Here is an 18,466-nt window from a genome sequence, read left to right on the forward strand (position 1 = left end):
TGTCTATTCACCAAAAATGATTGTAATTGACCCCCTCGACTGAAAATAATTTTCTCAGAACGATTTGAAATTTTTTTTTTCGCCGAAATATTTCTGGTGGGATTCAAATGTTTAAACATTTTGTAGAACACGTTAAGTCTTCCAAAAATGATCCAGTTCTACTAAATTCGATATATTATGCTATTCCACATTAGCCACGTATAGAATGAGGACCTCATTAAAAAATTAAACATTTCGTGAACCGTTATTCTATATTAAATTTGACTATTACCAGTCAAAAGAGCATAAAATTTCCTATAAATTCATATTATTTAAGTTTTTATAAAAGTTCTGCAAGCAAGTGAAACAAGAGCTATACGAAAGCCGATACATTTGAATATAAACAGTGATAGATGTGTGTATGATAGATATAAAAGCCACGAAGCAATAAAGTTTAAATTCTTTAACAAACTAAATTTCTTTATGCTTGAAATAAAATCTGAAATAAAAATGAAATTCCAGATCTCGTGAAAAGTAAGAATTCCAATATTTGGACAAGGGCGTCGGTGCTTTGTAATTTGTATTCGCCAGAAATTTTCCACGCGCCAAGGGATTAAGATCAAGGAAACAAATTTTATTATACACTCTAGCTTCCAATTTCATTTAGATAAATATTAAATATTCGGGGCAAGATCGATGGACAATTTTTAATTTGATGGCAACGAGTAAGTTTTTACGCGAATAAATATTTCTTCGAAATTATTCGAACTCCGATACGCGCGGACAACGGAATGTTACAAGATCAGAATTCAGTTATCTTTATTGGTTAACTACAATCAAACGTAGTTTTATGCGCAAATAGAGATAAAACTAGAGATAAAAATATATTTTATCCGTAACGCTGCAAATAATATATGAAACATTGAGCGTGTTAATTAAAAAAAAAGAAAAATGAATAAAAAAAATTGACAAACTTTTCAACGTAATCATCAATAAAGCAATGTTTAACTGCTACGAGCTCCAAATTTTATTGATTCAAATTGTATTCAATTTTTGTTAAGATTGTTAAGTTAGAAAAAAATTCATATTTCCCGTGAAAATTCATTTCGAAGAGTTCCGTTTAATCTATTGCTCTATTAATAAAACTGTCCGTTATTTATGCAACGCAAACAAGAAACAGACTTTCAATTTTCGTTTGCAAATACACTGAACGAAAGTAAACGTTATTGTTATTTTCGTACCTCGACTCCCACGCAATTTTATTCGATCGTTTGCTGCCGCCACTTTATCTTTAGAAAAACTACGATGCAAAATAAATAAACGAAAGTTATTTTTTGTTGATTGTACGCGAGATCGGATCGTAAAATTCGTTGAGAAATTGACGATTTGTAAATTCACAGTTTGCAATATGACGCTAAAGATACGATCGATGACTCCGCTCGTTGGTTGCATCATCAGAAAACAAAAGATAAACACAATTACAAACTAATGAACATCTCATAATAAAAAAAGAAACTAAACTATATGAAGTAACCAAAGAGAAAATGGTAAGAAATCTCTAGTAAAGGATTTCCTTTTATATTTTTATCTTGTTTCTACTCATAGAAAATATTGGCACAATTTGATCGTAAATCCTGGGACAAACTAGTACACATTCGTAATAGTAACATGCATTTATAACCACAAATAAAACACACGGATAGATACGATGATACTATCCTTGCATCGTTTGCATTCCAACATTGTCATTCTAGGTAAAAATACTTCAATACTTCTAACCGTCCGACGAATGCAACTCGTCTTTTTGCATTTTGGCATAGAGAGCTCGCGACGAGATAGATTCGTCATTTCAACGCGAGGGGTTAATCTCATGCAATGAACCGAAGAAAAACTCTTCGTTTATACGCGAAAACATCGAATGGCAAAGACGAGAAAAGAAATTCGAAATAACGTTGAATCATGCTTTTGTTTTCAGTGAAATAACTGATTTGTTCAACAAATTTTATTCAATTATAGTGACCGATCTATTGCTTATTATTCGTTATTCGCGATTAGATTGTTAATATCTCTATCTCTATTTTAATTCGTGGCGTGAAGATGAGTGTGTCGACGTATTTTTTAACGCGAATGCTACGATATTAATTCTTTCATACGGTTCGTGCGATAAATTTAGCGAAACAGGAATTGCGCAAGAGGAATCGGCAATATATCAGGAGAAGTGCATTCAACGAGTCAGTCGCGTTTACCGATGCTGAGACTACGCCTACCATAAGCGCCCGCCTTAGAATATGGAATGTAAATCCGCGAGGCTTGCAGGAAAGCCTAAGCGCCGGCTTCAATAACGCCCGCGCGTTTTCGCAATCGCGGCACGTCCTGCTTATGCTTACAAAAATTACCGGACAACATAGTATATTAAGATCTCTGGACCAAGATGTCGTGAATATTTCTATTTTTAAACTCAACTGATCTTTACAGACTCGTTAAAATTCAAAAGTCCTATCTACAGTGGCTCACAGTGAAAATCGTCCACCGTGGTTAAGTATACAGGGTGTTCGGCCAATTTTAATAAAAATATGAATTTTTCGATCGAGGCTTCGTTAAAAAGTTATTAAAATATTAAATTAAAGAGTTTCAAATCATTCTGGAAAAAACTATATTTTGGTGCGGAGGGCAATTACAATCATTTTTAATGAATAGACCTATACTTGACATCCTTCGCATTTTCGAGAGAAAAATTCATTACTGAAAATATAATGTCTGACCATAACTGTCTGTTACCCTGAAAACTGAAAAGTTTCAAATCATTCTGGAAAAATTATTTCCGACTGCGGGGGGCAATTACAATAATTTTTGGTCAATAGGCATACCCTCAAAATCCTAACCATTTTCAAGGAAAAAATTCCTTACCGAAAATGTAATTACAGGCCAGAAATGCCACTCCAAAATTTCGTGCGTATCTTTAAAACGTCATAACTTCTGAACGGATTGAAGGATTTTCATGTTTCAAAATGTAAATAACGCGTATTTTAGTGAAGAATATGTTGAAATTCTAACAACATTGAAAAAGTTGCTCCTTGACCCCGTAAAGTGAGAAAACCCCCATAAAAATGATTCAATTTCCAAACAGCCATAACTCCTACGATAGTGAATAAATGCCAATGAAACTTTTTTCTGAAGTAGACCTCATGGGTACCTACAAAAAAGTATTAGACAACTTTTCTGTAGTGCGTCAATCAAATTGATTAAAAATGAAAATCAAATTTTTGGGAATTCATGTGTTCGTTCGTCGTGTTCGAGAATATATTTAAGTAATCATTTTGTACGCTTTTTGCAATAAAACGGGTACATATTTGCACCGAGACACGTAAATTATACAGTTTCTTATCTTTCGTGCAAACGTAATTTTTGTTATGCAAAATCGTTTGAAGGTTAAAATACAACCTAGTAAAATACGACACTGAAAAAAAATGATTGCTTATCACAATATTTACCCCCTCTAAATAATGAATGGTTTTTCTCTAATATTTTGTCCTACCATGAAAAACAAGTGAGATATTTAATTAGCTCGAAACTTTCAATACAGTTCGATTCATCTCGACGAGAATTAATAGTAAACAATTTCAAGTTTTATTAAAGCAACTGAAAATTGTGACACGATGATCTCATCGTTTTATAGGAATCGATTAAAGTTCAGCGCGGTGAAAGTGCGTTTTTTAAAAATATGGTGAAATCTTGTTACGCATTGCGGTAAAATCGCTATAAAATCAAACTCGAAATATCTCCTGAATATCGCGACGTTCGAAAATTCGCGCAACGCCAAGAGATATCTATTTTTTTATCTCTGCATTCATACATATATGCGAGCTGTGATTTTTCGATCAGGCTCGACTGAACGCATAATACATTAACCTTGCTTTGTTATTCAGATAGAACAGCGTTTAGAATATTAAATAACGAAACAGCGGATTTGCATATCAAACGACGAGGAAAGAGGTGTTTCCAATTCCGTTCTAAAATAAATTCCGCGCCTGTTACTCGTTCCTTGCATAGTTTCTTGTTTTCTTCCAATACTATATTCAACATCTGAGTAAACAACCGTTTCAGCGCGTTCGTCGCGAAACTTCTCTAAATCTGAGCTCGCTATTATTCGAATAAATTTGCATACGATTTATTGTTCCAAAGAATATATCGTTTGTCGCTTCAGGTTAAGGAAACGGTACACGCTATAAAGTTTGTTTGCACAGATTATCTATTTATTTCTACTCGAGAAAATGTATTTTTTCATATTTCTAAATATCAGAATAATTACAATAATATGCTGTCGTTTGATTCAATAAGCGACGCTTGAAATACTATATGATAACTGATTACTATCGCGCCAAAAAATGTTAGAAACATCATTATAGAGACTATAATAACGATATCAATTTTTATCTTTTTATCTCTTAACGAGGAAACAATCGTTTGACGTATAAATACATTGTAGCGTTGATCGAAATCAGTACACGTGACAGTGGGCACGTTAATGCTGCTGTTGTAATCAAAGAAATAATTTACTTGTGATCGAGGGTTATGGAAGTTATCGTAAAATTGTCAACTTTATTGTAAAGCTTCGTAGAATCTCCATATCTCTTTGACTTGGCGCTATTCAATCTATGGACAAAAAAATTTCAAATTCTAATTAGAATCCGAGGGACTTTTCGTTTCTTCCTTGACAATATCGATTGTCATATTACGTCTGACAGATGTACATAATATAACCAACCTACAACGATTCCGGAAACTCACAACTTGTTAGCAAGTGAAAGACGCGTGTCTTACTATGCAAATATATCGAATTCAGACACGCAGATCAAGCTAAAAAAAAAGCTAAAAACATTGTTGCAAAAAGAAACCAAGAAATAGACAAAATTTAACGAATAGTTTTCGTTCTACGATGAACTTTTAATTTCTGTCCAATTAAGAATTTTCCTCATCTCCGAATAAACCTTTTCTCGAACGATTCGTGCCAACTTGACACGTCATTTATTTACACCGTGCGTTAGGTACGTATCAAGCCTTACTTGGTACGCGTATCGAATGTTCGATTCGCGATTCACGGTATAGAATGCTCATGGTATTCCGAAAGATTCGGTTCTAACCTTTAAATTACTATTGGCGCCTAGTGGCGCTCTAGAAAAATACTAGTCGTGTTCGATCGGTGTTCCACGTGCGATAAACGCCCATGGGCGTTCAGCGAGCGTACGTGCCCAGCGGACAAAACGATCTCCCGCACACATCGTTGACTGCTGCTAGGAATTCACTGCGCGTAGCGCATGTTTTGCATTGGAGTCTCCCGCAGCGAAAGGATTAAAAGTGGTGGGGATGCGCGTCGCATGCGCGCATCGACGTTCCATGACAAAACGACGTGCCTAATGTGCGCATGCGCACACTAGCGCGCTCAACTACAATCGGAGATGGACACGATTCGTATTCGTAACCAAGTAAATAGTTTTCATTGAAAAAAGTTTTAAATAACAATTTCACGCTTAGTAATTGAAAAAACTTTAAACTGACACAGAATTTTCAGATTTCTTGACGTAATATAGCGGAGCAAATATCTCCGCTGACAAAACGTATTCGCGACATTATACAATTTACGAGTCTCGAACGCACGACAAAATGGCAAACGGCTGCCAAAAATTTGTGTAAAGCTGTGTTGAACTTTTCTGATTTCTCGTCGCGAGTGATCGGTATGTTTGCACGATACTTGGAAATTTATATTGCACGATGACACGATGCACAATTCGGAGAAATTAATGTAAAATTCGAAATTGATACGTCGTTGGAAATGCAACCGAGGCGAAGATCGAATGAAATTGTAGGGAATGGTGTTTTGTAACAGATCGTTTAAAATAATCCGCGTGAAACCGTGCATGAAACAGTTCCAGAAAGTTATGTTGGACGTTTTACGATGATTTACCGTTTGGCAAAGGTTAGTACAGCGAAGAAGATAGGCAAATCAGTTCCACACCAAGTTATCCGTGAGACTATATTATTATTTCTGTAAAAGATTCCTGGTGGTAAGTGCCTTTCTGAACAGAAAGGGTTTAGTGGCATGTTGCAAGAGTATTTAGATCTGAGGGTGGAAATTTTACAAGGAAAAAGATACCTGATGTGTTAATAGAGGAGAATAAACAAACTTCATTTTCGGAATAAATTGTCGCTCGTGACGAAAAATTGTTATGTTACGCGACGATCGAAACGGTCAGAACAATGGCATAATAAAGAAGAACGGACAAAGAGCACGCTGAAATCATCGCTACGTCTGAACAGGATAAAGTTTTTCATATGCAGCATTTACTCGTTACTGTTGTGAAAATAATAAATGCTTACCGACGTGCACAACGCCTAAACATTCTATAGATTTTTCAGTTTAAGAAAGAATAAGAATTTTTTAACATTTCATTTCTCAATATATCTATTCGTTATACTTAAAAATTAAAAAAAATGCAACAACAAAAGATCGATTTTTCTACAGTTCCAAGCTCTGAAAAGCTGTTGCGTCAAAAGGAAAGGCGTGTCGCGTGCTCCGGCCCAACGCAAACAAACAAGCAGACGAACGTAGCAAAAAGCTCGCTGTTCCGTGAAAACTCGTTAACTCTTTAAATGCTGGAATTCGTCAGCGGGGAGTTTCTTTGCTTGTGTCTTTCCACATGGAGAGCGGTGTTAAATCACGACTACCAATCGAATGCGAAGAAGCGAGCGCGATCGAGTAAACACGCGTACAGTCTTGCACGCATGCGCGGGCGTCAAGTGGTTAACCTGCAACTTAACAGTTCCAAGATAGTCGAAACGAATGATATTCCCGTCGGGACGACCCATAACTTGCTGCTCGAATTTGCATCAAGATATCTGCTAACCGAACCTAGGATTATTCGATTAGTCGACAGAATAATGGAATTTAAAATTTTTCATTTTCCTTTATATTTAACCTTATTTTATAAATGTCTATTTAATAATAAATAGAATTGAAACGTAACGATTGAATCTATGTTTGATTTAGGTAAATTGATGCTTGCCACGGAAAACACAAGGTTACGATTGGTGGAACCAACATGGTGACTATCCATTCCACCAATCGGGAGTCGAAATGTGAAGGTGTGGTTTCGTAACTCAAGTTTCTATTAATTATACTTTTAAATCTAAAAGCAAGTAACAATTATGTTTTTTTTTGGACCCCTCGGTGACCTTCTCCCTCCAACATACTCTAAGGACGTTGAAATTGATGAGGTCGTTAACACGGTAAAAAAGTAAAAAATTTCGACAAATCTTAGTCATCGATATCTTAGATACCGAAAAATTTGAGTGGAAAGGTACGATTGTTTAGAATCACGAACAACAACAAATAGATAAATACTTGCACAGTCACGAGAGCAAACATTATCGAGACCTATAAAGAATTTGAATTATAGCACACATCACGTTGTTCAAATATTGTGAATATCCAGATATTTGATCGTGGCACGAAACTGTTTACTCATTGTTAAGAGCGATTTGTGAGAAGATGTTTTATTTACTTTCACGTACTATCGCTGTGGATGTGTTAATAGCGGAGTTGATTTGATTTAATGATATAACCTAAAAATTCTTAACTACACGACGATACTCCATGACGAATCCTTTGATAGTACTATGTTAAATATTGTTGCAAGTAATCTTAGATTTAGATCTACATTCAACGATGATCACTGTCATCGAATTTTTTAAAGTTTGAATTAACAGATCTTTTGTTTTTCCAAGAGTGTCTGCAATATTAAGTAAATAGATGATGATCATAGTAGCTGAAACCTACTAACCTAAGCACGAACTTTTTCAAGGTTTCAACCATATACGAATAGTATTCAAATGATTAAATATCGAAAAACATTCAAACAGTATTCGAATTATCCGAATGTTCAAATCACCGAAGTATTCGAACGAAGAAAAATTCAACAAGAAATTCCAGCCCTGCTTATTAACAGTTTCTAACCACTTAACGCTCTAACCCGAGTGTACTCGAATACATACGTGTTGCATTTTTGTGCCAACTCGAGTCAAGCTGACCATTTGATATTAAAACTGATAAAAAAAAAAATACTATCGTAAACAAACAAACTGTCAAGAAAGAAAAACTAAAATTAACTAAAATTTTCAACTGTTCGTCGGTATTATTGATTGTCGTGCTGAGAAAAAAGCGTCTAATCGTAACGTGCGAGAAAACAGTATCCCCCGTTCGCTGGTTCGCTCGCGCGTGCACTAACCTTTCGCTCTTGTCGACGATCTTCAGCGAGGCGAATTCCTGGAGCGGCGGCTCCGCGGAGATCCCCTGTGCCCTCTGTTTCCTGGGCCTCGGTTTCGTCGGCGTCAGGGGTGACTTGAACGACAACACGCTCAAAAACTTGTCCAGGTGGCTACGTAGCTCTTGTATCTCGGCATCGCGACGACAACGGATCGCCTCGAGCTCGGCGATCCTCTCGTCTTTGACGCGCAACAACTCCTGCAGTTCCCGAAGTGTGCTCATCGTCGTGATCGCGGTCGCTCCGGTGACGTTCGAGATGGCCCTCTGGCCGGCGGCGACCACGGCCACGGCGCCGTGTGTCGGCAGCTGCGAGGCGTCCTCGTCGGCGAGCCGCTGCTGCGTCGACGAGAAGCACAGGGAATCGAAGCACATGCGCATAGACACGCAGGCGTCGCCGATCGGCACTTTGCACTTGGTACCCTCGTTCATTCAACCCGTAACGAACAGCCGCGAGAAGAAACAGGAGCCGCGACGAGAATCGCGACCCGGACGATGCACGTCGGCTCGCTCTACTCCACGATTCCGCGCTCCTCGACGCCGGAGGACCAACGTTCTCCACCGTCTCCCATGACGCGGCTCCAGCGATTGCGGCCATCTTTCTTACTCTCGCCGCGATTCGCCTTTCCCTCTTGGTCGCCGCGCATCCCCACTCCTGCGCAGTCGGAGTAGCGCGCCTCGTCGCGCTCGTGCCTCTTCACGCTGCTTCTCGCACGGTGGCTACCTCTCTCTTGCTCCTATGGTCGATCTCTATCTGGCTCTACATGTAACCGTAGTTGTCTCTCTACCGCTCACGGTACGCGTAACTTGTTCTCCTTCTTGTCTCTCGTCTTTGTTCTGCGACGCATCCGTCCTTCTCGTTCGCTCCTCCTTACCACCGTCGGTACTCTGAGAGTCTTCGAATTTTTTTACTTTTTTACTTGGCAAGTCTTGTTACCATATAACGTGCGATTTTTATAACACAGATATCATTTATATGTATACACGAAACATACTTTACTGCATGCTCGTACCAGACTCTCGCATTTGGGACCAGATTATGTCATCTCGAATTTTTCAAGGTTTCGCACCGGCACTATTGTTGGCGCTAAAGAATTTCGCAGGCCGTACGAAATTGAAAAAGAAATTTCTTGGAAAATATTACATTACATTTTACCCTTCCCTTAAGAATGTAACGTAATTTGTGGAAGTCCCTTTCAGGAAATTAACTAAAATAAAATTTACGATACGCAATAAAAAATATAAACAGATAAACTGAGATTGGTGAAAACTCGTTAAACTGATACTCGAATCGTAATAGCAACAATATATGTATGTACACACATTAGTGAAAGCGTTTTATTATTAGATTATTTTGCAAAACTACACGATAAATAAAATATTGTATAGAGTTCTATCTTAAATTTCAATGGCAGAATCATATTGATGCCGATAACCTTCTCGAACTTTCCAATACACATGATGCAAATGTGTCTGTGGTGTTTCACATTATACATATATTGGAAATAATATACATGTAATTTAATATATTAAACGTACATGTCACAAAATCGATTTTCAAGACTATCATATATAAAATACTCAATTGTACAAAAGAAAGAAATAATATTTTCAATCATTCTAAAATACTCGATGGGCATCAAACATCATATTTAAATGTGTTTGGATTACGTAAGTCTTCAAGAAAGAGAGAGATTACTTTGTATTCGTGTAATGAAATAATTAAATTGCAATCATTAACCCATAAGAAACATACTTCTTTGCTCAGATTGAGAAATCTTTCCGACATTTCTTGGTTTAGAAGCGGATATCTAGAAACGCGTAGCAGTGAATTTTTAAATTCTCCACATTTCTGTTACAACAGAAATGAAAGGCATGTACTTAAGTGTAGTTTTTATGGGACGAATGCTATTATGTGTTGTGCATAGTGTGATTAGTATTTGCTTTTTTAACGTTCTTATGAAATTGTCGTTACTATACCAATTACAATCGATCAATTTCAGTGTATTTACTACTTCTTACAAATATAACTAAAAAAAGAGAACAATTTAATTTTCTATTTAATAATAAAATACTTTTGCATAAATTAAAAATCTCAGCTGTAAGATTTGGTGGTCATTACATAAATAATTAATAAAATTTACCCTCAAGAAATTTCTGCGTTTTATCCTAATGTTTACTCCTCCTAATACCGCGAAAATGTAATTTGCAAATCCAAATGAGTCAGCAACATAATAAGAAGAGTACCAAATTTTGTTTCGCCGCGAATTGCGATTATAATTCAAATTTGTCCTTAGTTCGCGCCACACGATTCCAGCACCATCTGCCTTTTTCGACTCCGTTAGAAAGGTTGATGTGGACGACCGACTTCTTTATCGGCTGCTTGATTTCTTTTCATTGCAGGAATTCCTACAAAAAATGAGTTAAAATTCTTCCCGCCTTATATTTTTAAATACGGCAAACTCTTTTACAGTTGACCTAATTCATACGTTATCGATTCGAAAGACAGGAGACGCTAAGAATAACGCCAACGTAAGCGTAATTGTATTTTTTCATTGAATTTATAATAACACGTGCATTTTTCTAAAAAAATAACTTTTTTAAGTTGAGCTTAGTATATCGTCGTTGGTCACGATGTTATTACAGGATATTTTCGCGTACTTTCGGGGTTTAACCGCTTTAATCGTACTTTGGGCGACTGGCTATATAAATTATTACAATATTACCGTCTGTATTTATTTTGGATAAAGGCGCAGCGATTTTTACAACGTATTTCTTGCATATCACGCCACGCCGTGGCTGCGTGGAACAGATTTTATAAACTGTAATTTTATCCATGTCGGTAATTCAGTGCAGCCGTCGCCAATGATAGCTCGTTCCAAGCCTGATAACGAAGTATAGTATGTATAAATAGCGCTTTAGACAGGATATGAAGATCATTAGCACCTTCGTTTCGATATCGTAATAAATTTCGTTATATGCAAAACGTAATTACGTAACTTTTAAAACGGATTATCGAGTAGATAAAATTAATTTAAATTGACTGGATAAAAGTTTCTTTTTTTTTAAATAGGTGTATTAGTAACTACTCTAAATATATTAACATTTGTCAAGATCGTGCACAAAATTACTAGATTAAACATTCGTTTATCACAACTTCAGTTTTTACGGTTGACTAAACGAATGTTTGGTGAGGAATATGAGTCATATTGATTAGTGATAGAGAAAGATTGAGTTTTAATAGGCGAAGACACGCGGTACAATTGAAGTGGAATTTCATGAGCATTAATTCTACAAACACGCGTGAGTTTATCCTACTATTTATGTGCGTCAGATCTCTAGAGATGACGCCACGTGGTTTGCTGACCTTATTGCATTATATTATGTAGCAGTTATTTCGATTGAACTGATTAAAATCACAGGATCCGATAGCGATACTTTATCAATTTAATATTTAAATAGTAAGGAATGTTTGCTCCGTATATCAACTAATCAAGCGAACCTAGCACGTTTTATTGGATACGGCCGGTTCATAAAATGGATTATAATACTTGCAAGGTTTAAACCAGTTATACACGTAACACGCTCTGTTGTTGATAATAATATAATCAATCACTTGTTCGCCTGTGACTAGATGTAGCACTGAATGGATTTTCAACTTATCTTCTTATCGACAAATGAAAGACTTTCTAAAGTAATTTTCAACTTATTTTCATCTAAAAATTTGTACCGTAATTCGTCTTACGTTTGCGACAATCGAGATTCATTGTTGATCGTGTGAACGGCGATGCAGTTTACGTTTCAGTTCTCGAAAGAATAACGAAAAAAGTTCGTATAATTCAATCGGTTCGTTTAATCCGTTTGACCTTGTATCCGAGAAAGACGTTTTTAGCGTTTCAATAATACTCATGTGAAACTGAAGTTGCGTAATTGATTTCACTTTGTCGGTTATTTACTACCAACACGTATCTCGTACATGATCTTGCTAACTGTTTGTAAACACTTTCATAATTCTCTATATCAACTTTATTGATAAGGACAATACGCATCGAGACCGTTTCTTGGAACCATTTCTTGTGAATTGAAAACATAGGAATTAATTTGCACCATACGAAAATGGTAATACGATAAGGATTGGATAAGAAAAATTGAGCGTAGCAATTCATAGTTTGCAAAACAGATGTAATTTACATTTTCCTCAAGGTCATATATGTATACGAGATTTCAAGGTCATCAATATTTTTATCACCGCGATGCAACGGTGAGGCTCGAGACTAGTGGTGCACGATAATGTGACCTTCAAACGACCTTGTGTATGGAAAATCCATCCATTTTCATTTTCCTTCCGTTACTGATCATTTTACAATTATGACTCAACGTACGATAACAATTTCGATACATTTTCCTCCAATTACCGATCATTTTACAATTACGATGCAAGGTACGTACTCGAGCAGGTTATCAGTTTAAAATATCGCACCGTTTGCATTACTGATTATTTGCTGGACTAAATACTGATTTACATAAAATCTCGCAGCATTGGTTCGATTGTGGACGATGGTGTGCGTATCGCAGGGATACTAATAGTGCACGATAACGTGACCTTGAAACGGCCTTCTGCATGGAAAATCCATCGCTGTCCATTTCCATTTTCCTCCAATTCACGATCATTTTACAATTATGATGCAAGGTACATACTCGTTCAGGTTATCAGTTTAAAATATCGTACCGTTTGCATTACTGATTATTTGCTGGACTAAATAATGATTTACATAAAATCTCGCTGCATTGGTTCGATGGTGGGGGATGGTGGAAAATAAATTGAAAGACTGGCCTCGGGCGTCCGATCGGGTATTGTCTCTGGCGTCTCGATGGCTATAGTATAGTTACCACTATAGAGTTATCCCGAATCGAACGCCTGGAGGGAGTCCGGGCTGGTAATAGCCCAGTCTGCTGCTCGGGGAACCGTAATGTCATAATAGAATAGCGATGTTAGTAATACCATCGCGATGCACCGGCGTAGGCAACCGGCCGATTGACTGGTCCGCGCACAGCCGGGAGAGAGGCCCAATTTGCATCGCATTGTGTACTCGTTACGCCTTCATCCGAGCCGTGGTACGCGTCTACGTGAGCGCCTGTAACGCCGCGCGTCACAGTCATAGGCGTCGGCGTCGGCGTCGGAGTCGGCGCGCACCGACCATCCCGACGCCAAAACCGCCGCCGTTCCAGCAATCAGCGCCCTGGGAGAACCGTGGAAACCGCGGAAACCCCTAACTCGATTATCGTTTCTGGCATCGTTATCGTTATTAGTCGCTCCATCGCCCGGATAACGCGCACGGAAGAGCAACCTCGGGGCTCTCTCGATGTTGTTCCCCTTCCGCCACTCGTTGTCGAACGTTTTCTCATTTTAACGGCCTTACAGGTTTTCTTTATATTGGGTTCGATCCTGGGTATACGCTTTTCACATGATAGCGATGGATGAAAACTGTTGGAAAATGGAAATTCCAATATGGGGATAATCCCGATATCTATGTTACTATACGATAAACACTGTATTTTGCCATTTAGGTTTTATAAAAAAGTGCTATGCACTTTGTATGTTCTTGCGTCTTACTTCCCATACAAATCCTGTGAATATACAACTGTGATTTCTTCAATTATTATTCCATCATCCATCAAAAACTGCGACAGATAATCTTTTATTTTGGTGACATGGTGAGATATTTCTGATTGAAATTGACACAAACAGTATGGTATATTAAATATTTTGAAATTTTCGTATATATCGTGTATGGGGAATATGTCAAAACAACATGTAAAAATTGCATTTAAATTAAGTAACACATATCCGAGTTAAAATGCCTTTATTAGATTTAATAGCATACCGTAGGTTGTATTTTATCAATAATACGAACGATGTTTGATTTCAGATCGCCAGCAGTTTATGGTTTGTTGGAAGATAAAAATTCTAAGTCACTTAGAGACATTCTCATTTCGGAGAAAAGAAACGTAGAAATTTTCGAATTTTCTTAAACGACCCTTTATGTCAACGAAGGACTTCCAAAAGAAAAAGTTTAATGGCGTCAGGTTGCAAAATCCTGATGGCCAGTCGATAGTTATATATTTTAAAATAATCTTATTTCGAAGATCGCAAACATAAGCTTTCTGAGGCACCTAATAATATTCTAATGTTATCGAATTTCGATTTTACCAATTGTTAAATGCAGAAAAGTGTGATACTTAATGCGTGATACTTGTAAAAGTAATTTTGTTTAGATCGATACTTTTTATAAGTTTTTCCAAAATTCGATAACAAATTTCGTCCTCCATTTGGCTCTATTCTTTTAAATGTTCTGTCTCTATTTTCACGAACGTGTCGTTTCGGTCACCGTTACGGCTCTTTGTCCTAACAAGATAAAATCTGATTATACGCTTTGTCAAAGCTTTAGCACCCGAGAGAGTTGATACCTTCGCATCGGCGCCGAATTACGTGCGACCGAACGATCAATTAAATGCTAACTTCGTTCGGCTCGTCTCGAATCGTGTTTTTCCGAAATCTAAGGACTCCTGACTGACGATCGATCGTCGATCCATCAAATTAGTTTCTCCCTTAACAGACTTTACATTACAGTTTTTCACGTTCGAAGAAATGTTACTGGATAGTTTAATAATGATCAGAAACTGCTATTACAATATTTCGAGAACCTTCGCTTCATAAAGATCGTTAATTTTTTATGTATGGCGGGATATTGTTTGAAGAATTCACAGTTGTACATTTATAGAATTTATACATATACAAAATAAATACAAAAGTAGGACGTTCTCTCTGAGCTGCCGAAACCAGACTGAGCCGATAGGTCGACTACGTGTATAGCACCATTTAACAAAACCTAGATTACCTATGGTAGACTATGATACCTATATTGTATAATAACGTAGATGTCGCGATTGTTAGTATAGTGGAATTTCCATATTCCAACAATTTTGATATTGCAGAAATTATAAAAATTTAAGTTAAATCAAATTATCGGAATTCACAAAAATTAAACTCATAATAATTTAGTTACGTCCTATACAATGACTATCATTTAAAATCGTATACCTAGCGATCATACAATCATTCAATTTTCATTTATAAATAACAGACACAGGTATAATAGTTCAATGCTTCTTTGTTTACGTTCTTATATTACAAAAGTAGAATGAATTAGTAATTATTACTATGGCAAACACAAATTGTCACTGCGTATGAAACCAACCTGTTAGTAAAATTCGTACAGTACTTATTTTCATTTATATTTAATATGTACAACTTGTATTAATATTTTGTAGGGTGTCCACGTGGATTCTTAATACAGGCAGCCCTCCTGCAACACGGTATCCTATAACACGGTTTCGCTTTAACACGATAAGAAAATTGCGAAAACCTTTGTACAACACTGTACTTCTACAGCACTGGATAACATGATTTTTGCTTAACATATTTAAAAACTAAATTACCTTAAAATAATGACGCGAAGGAATAATGAACTATAGTGGCTTTACATGAAAAAATATAAAGAAATTATAATTTACTAAATTAAGGTTGCGTTAAATTAAAATAATATTTTTTATATTTTTTTTTTGTTTTGTCTTATACATACTTTTATATTTTTCATAAAAATTAAGTTGCTTATATAGAATCAAAAAAGAAATATTTGTTTTTAATAAATTTTCGGAACGTAACTCCCCTTTTTGTACTGGCTCTGGGTCTCATATACATATATGACACGGTTTCACACAACATAGCATTTTCTAGGAACCTATCTACCGTGTTATAGGAGGGTTACCTGTATATTGTAATTGTTGAGGCAAATTTTTCTAAAGTTTTTCTGCGAGTTTCTTTATTTGTAATATTATGTAATCTCATTGTGTAGTCACAGATGTTCTATTACATTAATGTCGGATAATTTGGGAGGCCTTTCAAGGACTTTAGGGCGGTTAGTCGTTAGCCAACTTTGGACCACGTAAAACTTATATATTGCGAGTCTTTAAATTATTTTTTAATATATTCACATAGATCCATTTCAAGATTCATTAACGAAAATCGTCTGAATTGCTAGGTGTACGATTTTAAATGACACTGTACACGTTCTCCGAAAAGTTTGTCGTCTTTTTCGACCGTCAGGACGGCGTAATTTCATAAGTGATCGTATAAAATGATTCGCTCGTGATCGAGGTGTCTCGATGCCAATGAAAGAGCATAAAAATGCAGAGAAACATCCTTACGCGCCCCCCTAAAGATATGACGCTTTGATCCCTCGTCCCTTCTCTCTCTAGCACCGATACTCGACCCAACTATCCCGTTTCACCCCCGTAACGCCCTTCTCGAACCCTCGATCCAGTCTCTGCCCGTCCGTGCCCCTCAAAATATCAACTAAACGATAACCGTATTTATTATTCATTCAGCCGCTTCGTTCGCTCCTTCCGAGGCTCCAATTTTGCAGAGTAGTTTTTCAAAGAATTCTAAGAGCGTGCCCCCGTCGCTTCGCGAGGAACACGAACGACGGAAAGATGGAATCGCGAGAGGGTAAAATGTTTCGCGCCGCGAAACGCATCGGGTAAACGCGAATAAGTTTACCCATTCTACGTTAAGAATTACGCATCAATCGATAGTTTTATCAAAATGGGGCGAGATGAGAAATCACTATGCTATCCGTTTCGATTTCAACAATTTTTTCAAAAATACAGAAACGTGCCTATCTAAAATCGTGGGTCTCCTTCGTTCAAAATGGTCTTTTTCAAAGTCTTGAATATTGTTTATATGAGTAGCTATATCATTAGTTACAAGGCACAAGGAATCATAAAAATTAACGAGAAAACTTAAGTACGAACTTGTTGAATCATAGTCTTATGTTAACTTTTATTCATTCAAATGATTTGAAATGAGAATTTATTGAGTCTCCTTTTAATGTATACACTTTGGAACATTTTTTTTTATTGAAAATGGTACTTCTGGTGATTGTATAATGAGATAATAGCATTAGTGTTACTTTCCTGATCTTGTTTAAGGATATTCAGAGCTTAATACTAAACCTACCGGTTAAATGACAGTTTAAAAAATTTCGTTTAAAATTTCTACCACACAATATTATTTTCGCGCCAGTTAACTTTACGACTTTTACAACGTTCACATTTATTCTTATTATTTGTTTTCTGAGAAAAATATGTTGTCTTTCTTGCCTACCTCGACCGGTTGCATGCTTTATATTTGAACTGGACAAAATTTGTTATCAAATTCTGGTTAGCTTCCGATGTAAATAGGAAATATAGCAGTATAGCAAAGACGAAAGGAGAGAATCTTCAGTTTCCACTGTCTTAGAACAGTCTAATAACACATTAAAAATACCAAAACTTTAGACTCGTGCTGTTCCGAAACTACTAGTGTTTTGTTAATCATTGAGCCATCGTTGGAAGCGGTAAACCTTCCCCTTTAAAATGGTATTTGATTTACGTCGATCCGACATTTCGTTTTCGAGATATCGTAATTTATGTAAACGGGTAATTTTTTTAATTCGACTATCTCTGTCTCCGTCTAACGCGTCGCGACGGACCTCTCTCTCGCACGTGAGTCGTGACGGAGTGACTGTTTACTATTTACGCGCGGGAGATCAATGAACCCACGACGTAAACAATGAAACGTAAACAAACCTTATCTCTGGAATTAGCCACCGCATCGACTTGAAATTGAAATCGCTATATCTCCGGAACTAATTACGCTATCGACTTGTTTGAACGCTCGTTTTAAAGGGCATTTCATCCTCTATCCAATGAACATATCGCATATTATAATTTATGCCATCTTCTATGTTTATTATGATATTTACTTTAACTTTATGTATCCAAAGAAGTTTCAGCAATTCTTATTGATCGTGCAACTAGTGTACGATAAAACTGAATCATAAATTGTTTATTTCGATTTGAAACAAAATTCGTTTTCAAGGGCGTTTTATCTTCTACCCGATGAAAATTAAAAAATTTCGACGTAGTTTCTAAATTGTCTGTACGAAGTTGAGATACTAATGCACGTTTAGATAAAAGTACTGAATATTTTTGTACAGTTTTTGTTTGAATAAACATTCTTTTATAGTTATTTACTGTTACCATTAATATTAACATATTTAATTGTTA

General features: G+C 36.5%; 1 protein-coding gene across 1 annotated transcript in view; it reads right to left on the bottom strand.

Annotated features, from left to right (window-relative positions):
• LOC122403435 (cGMP-dependent protein kinase, isozyme 2 forms cD4/T1/T3A/T3B) overlaps positions 1-8,865 on the bottom strand; it is an 89,172-nt gene extending 80,307 nt beyond the window's left edge. Inside the window, exon 1 of the mRNA XM_043406957.1 lies at positions 8,262-8,865. Coding sequence (XP_043262892.1) covers positions 8,262-8,728 — 467 coding nt within the window. The 5' untranslated portion in view covers positions 8,729-8,865. The remainder of the gene's footprint in view (positions 1-8,261) is intronic.
• Positions 8,866-18,466: the final 9,601 nt, after the last annotated feature.

The sequence above is a fragment of the Colletes gigas genome, unplaced genomic scaffold (genome assembly GCF_013123115.1).
Source record: "Colletes gigas isolate AHSC1104 unplaced genomic scaffold, ASM1312311v1 Colletes_gigas_Sc00052, whole genome shotgun sequence".
NCBI classification, from domain to species: domain Eukaryota; kingdom Metazoa; phylum Arthropoda; class Insecta; order Hymenoptera; family Colletidae; genus Colletes; species Colletes gigas.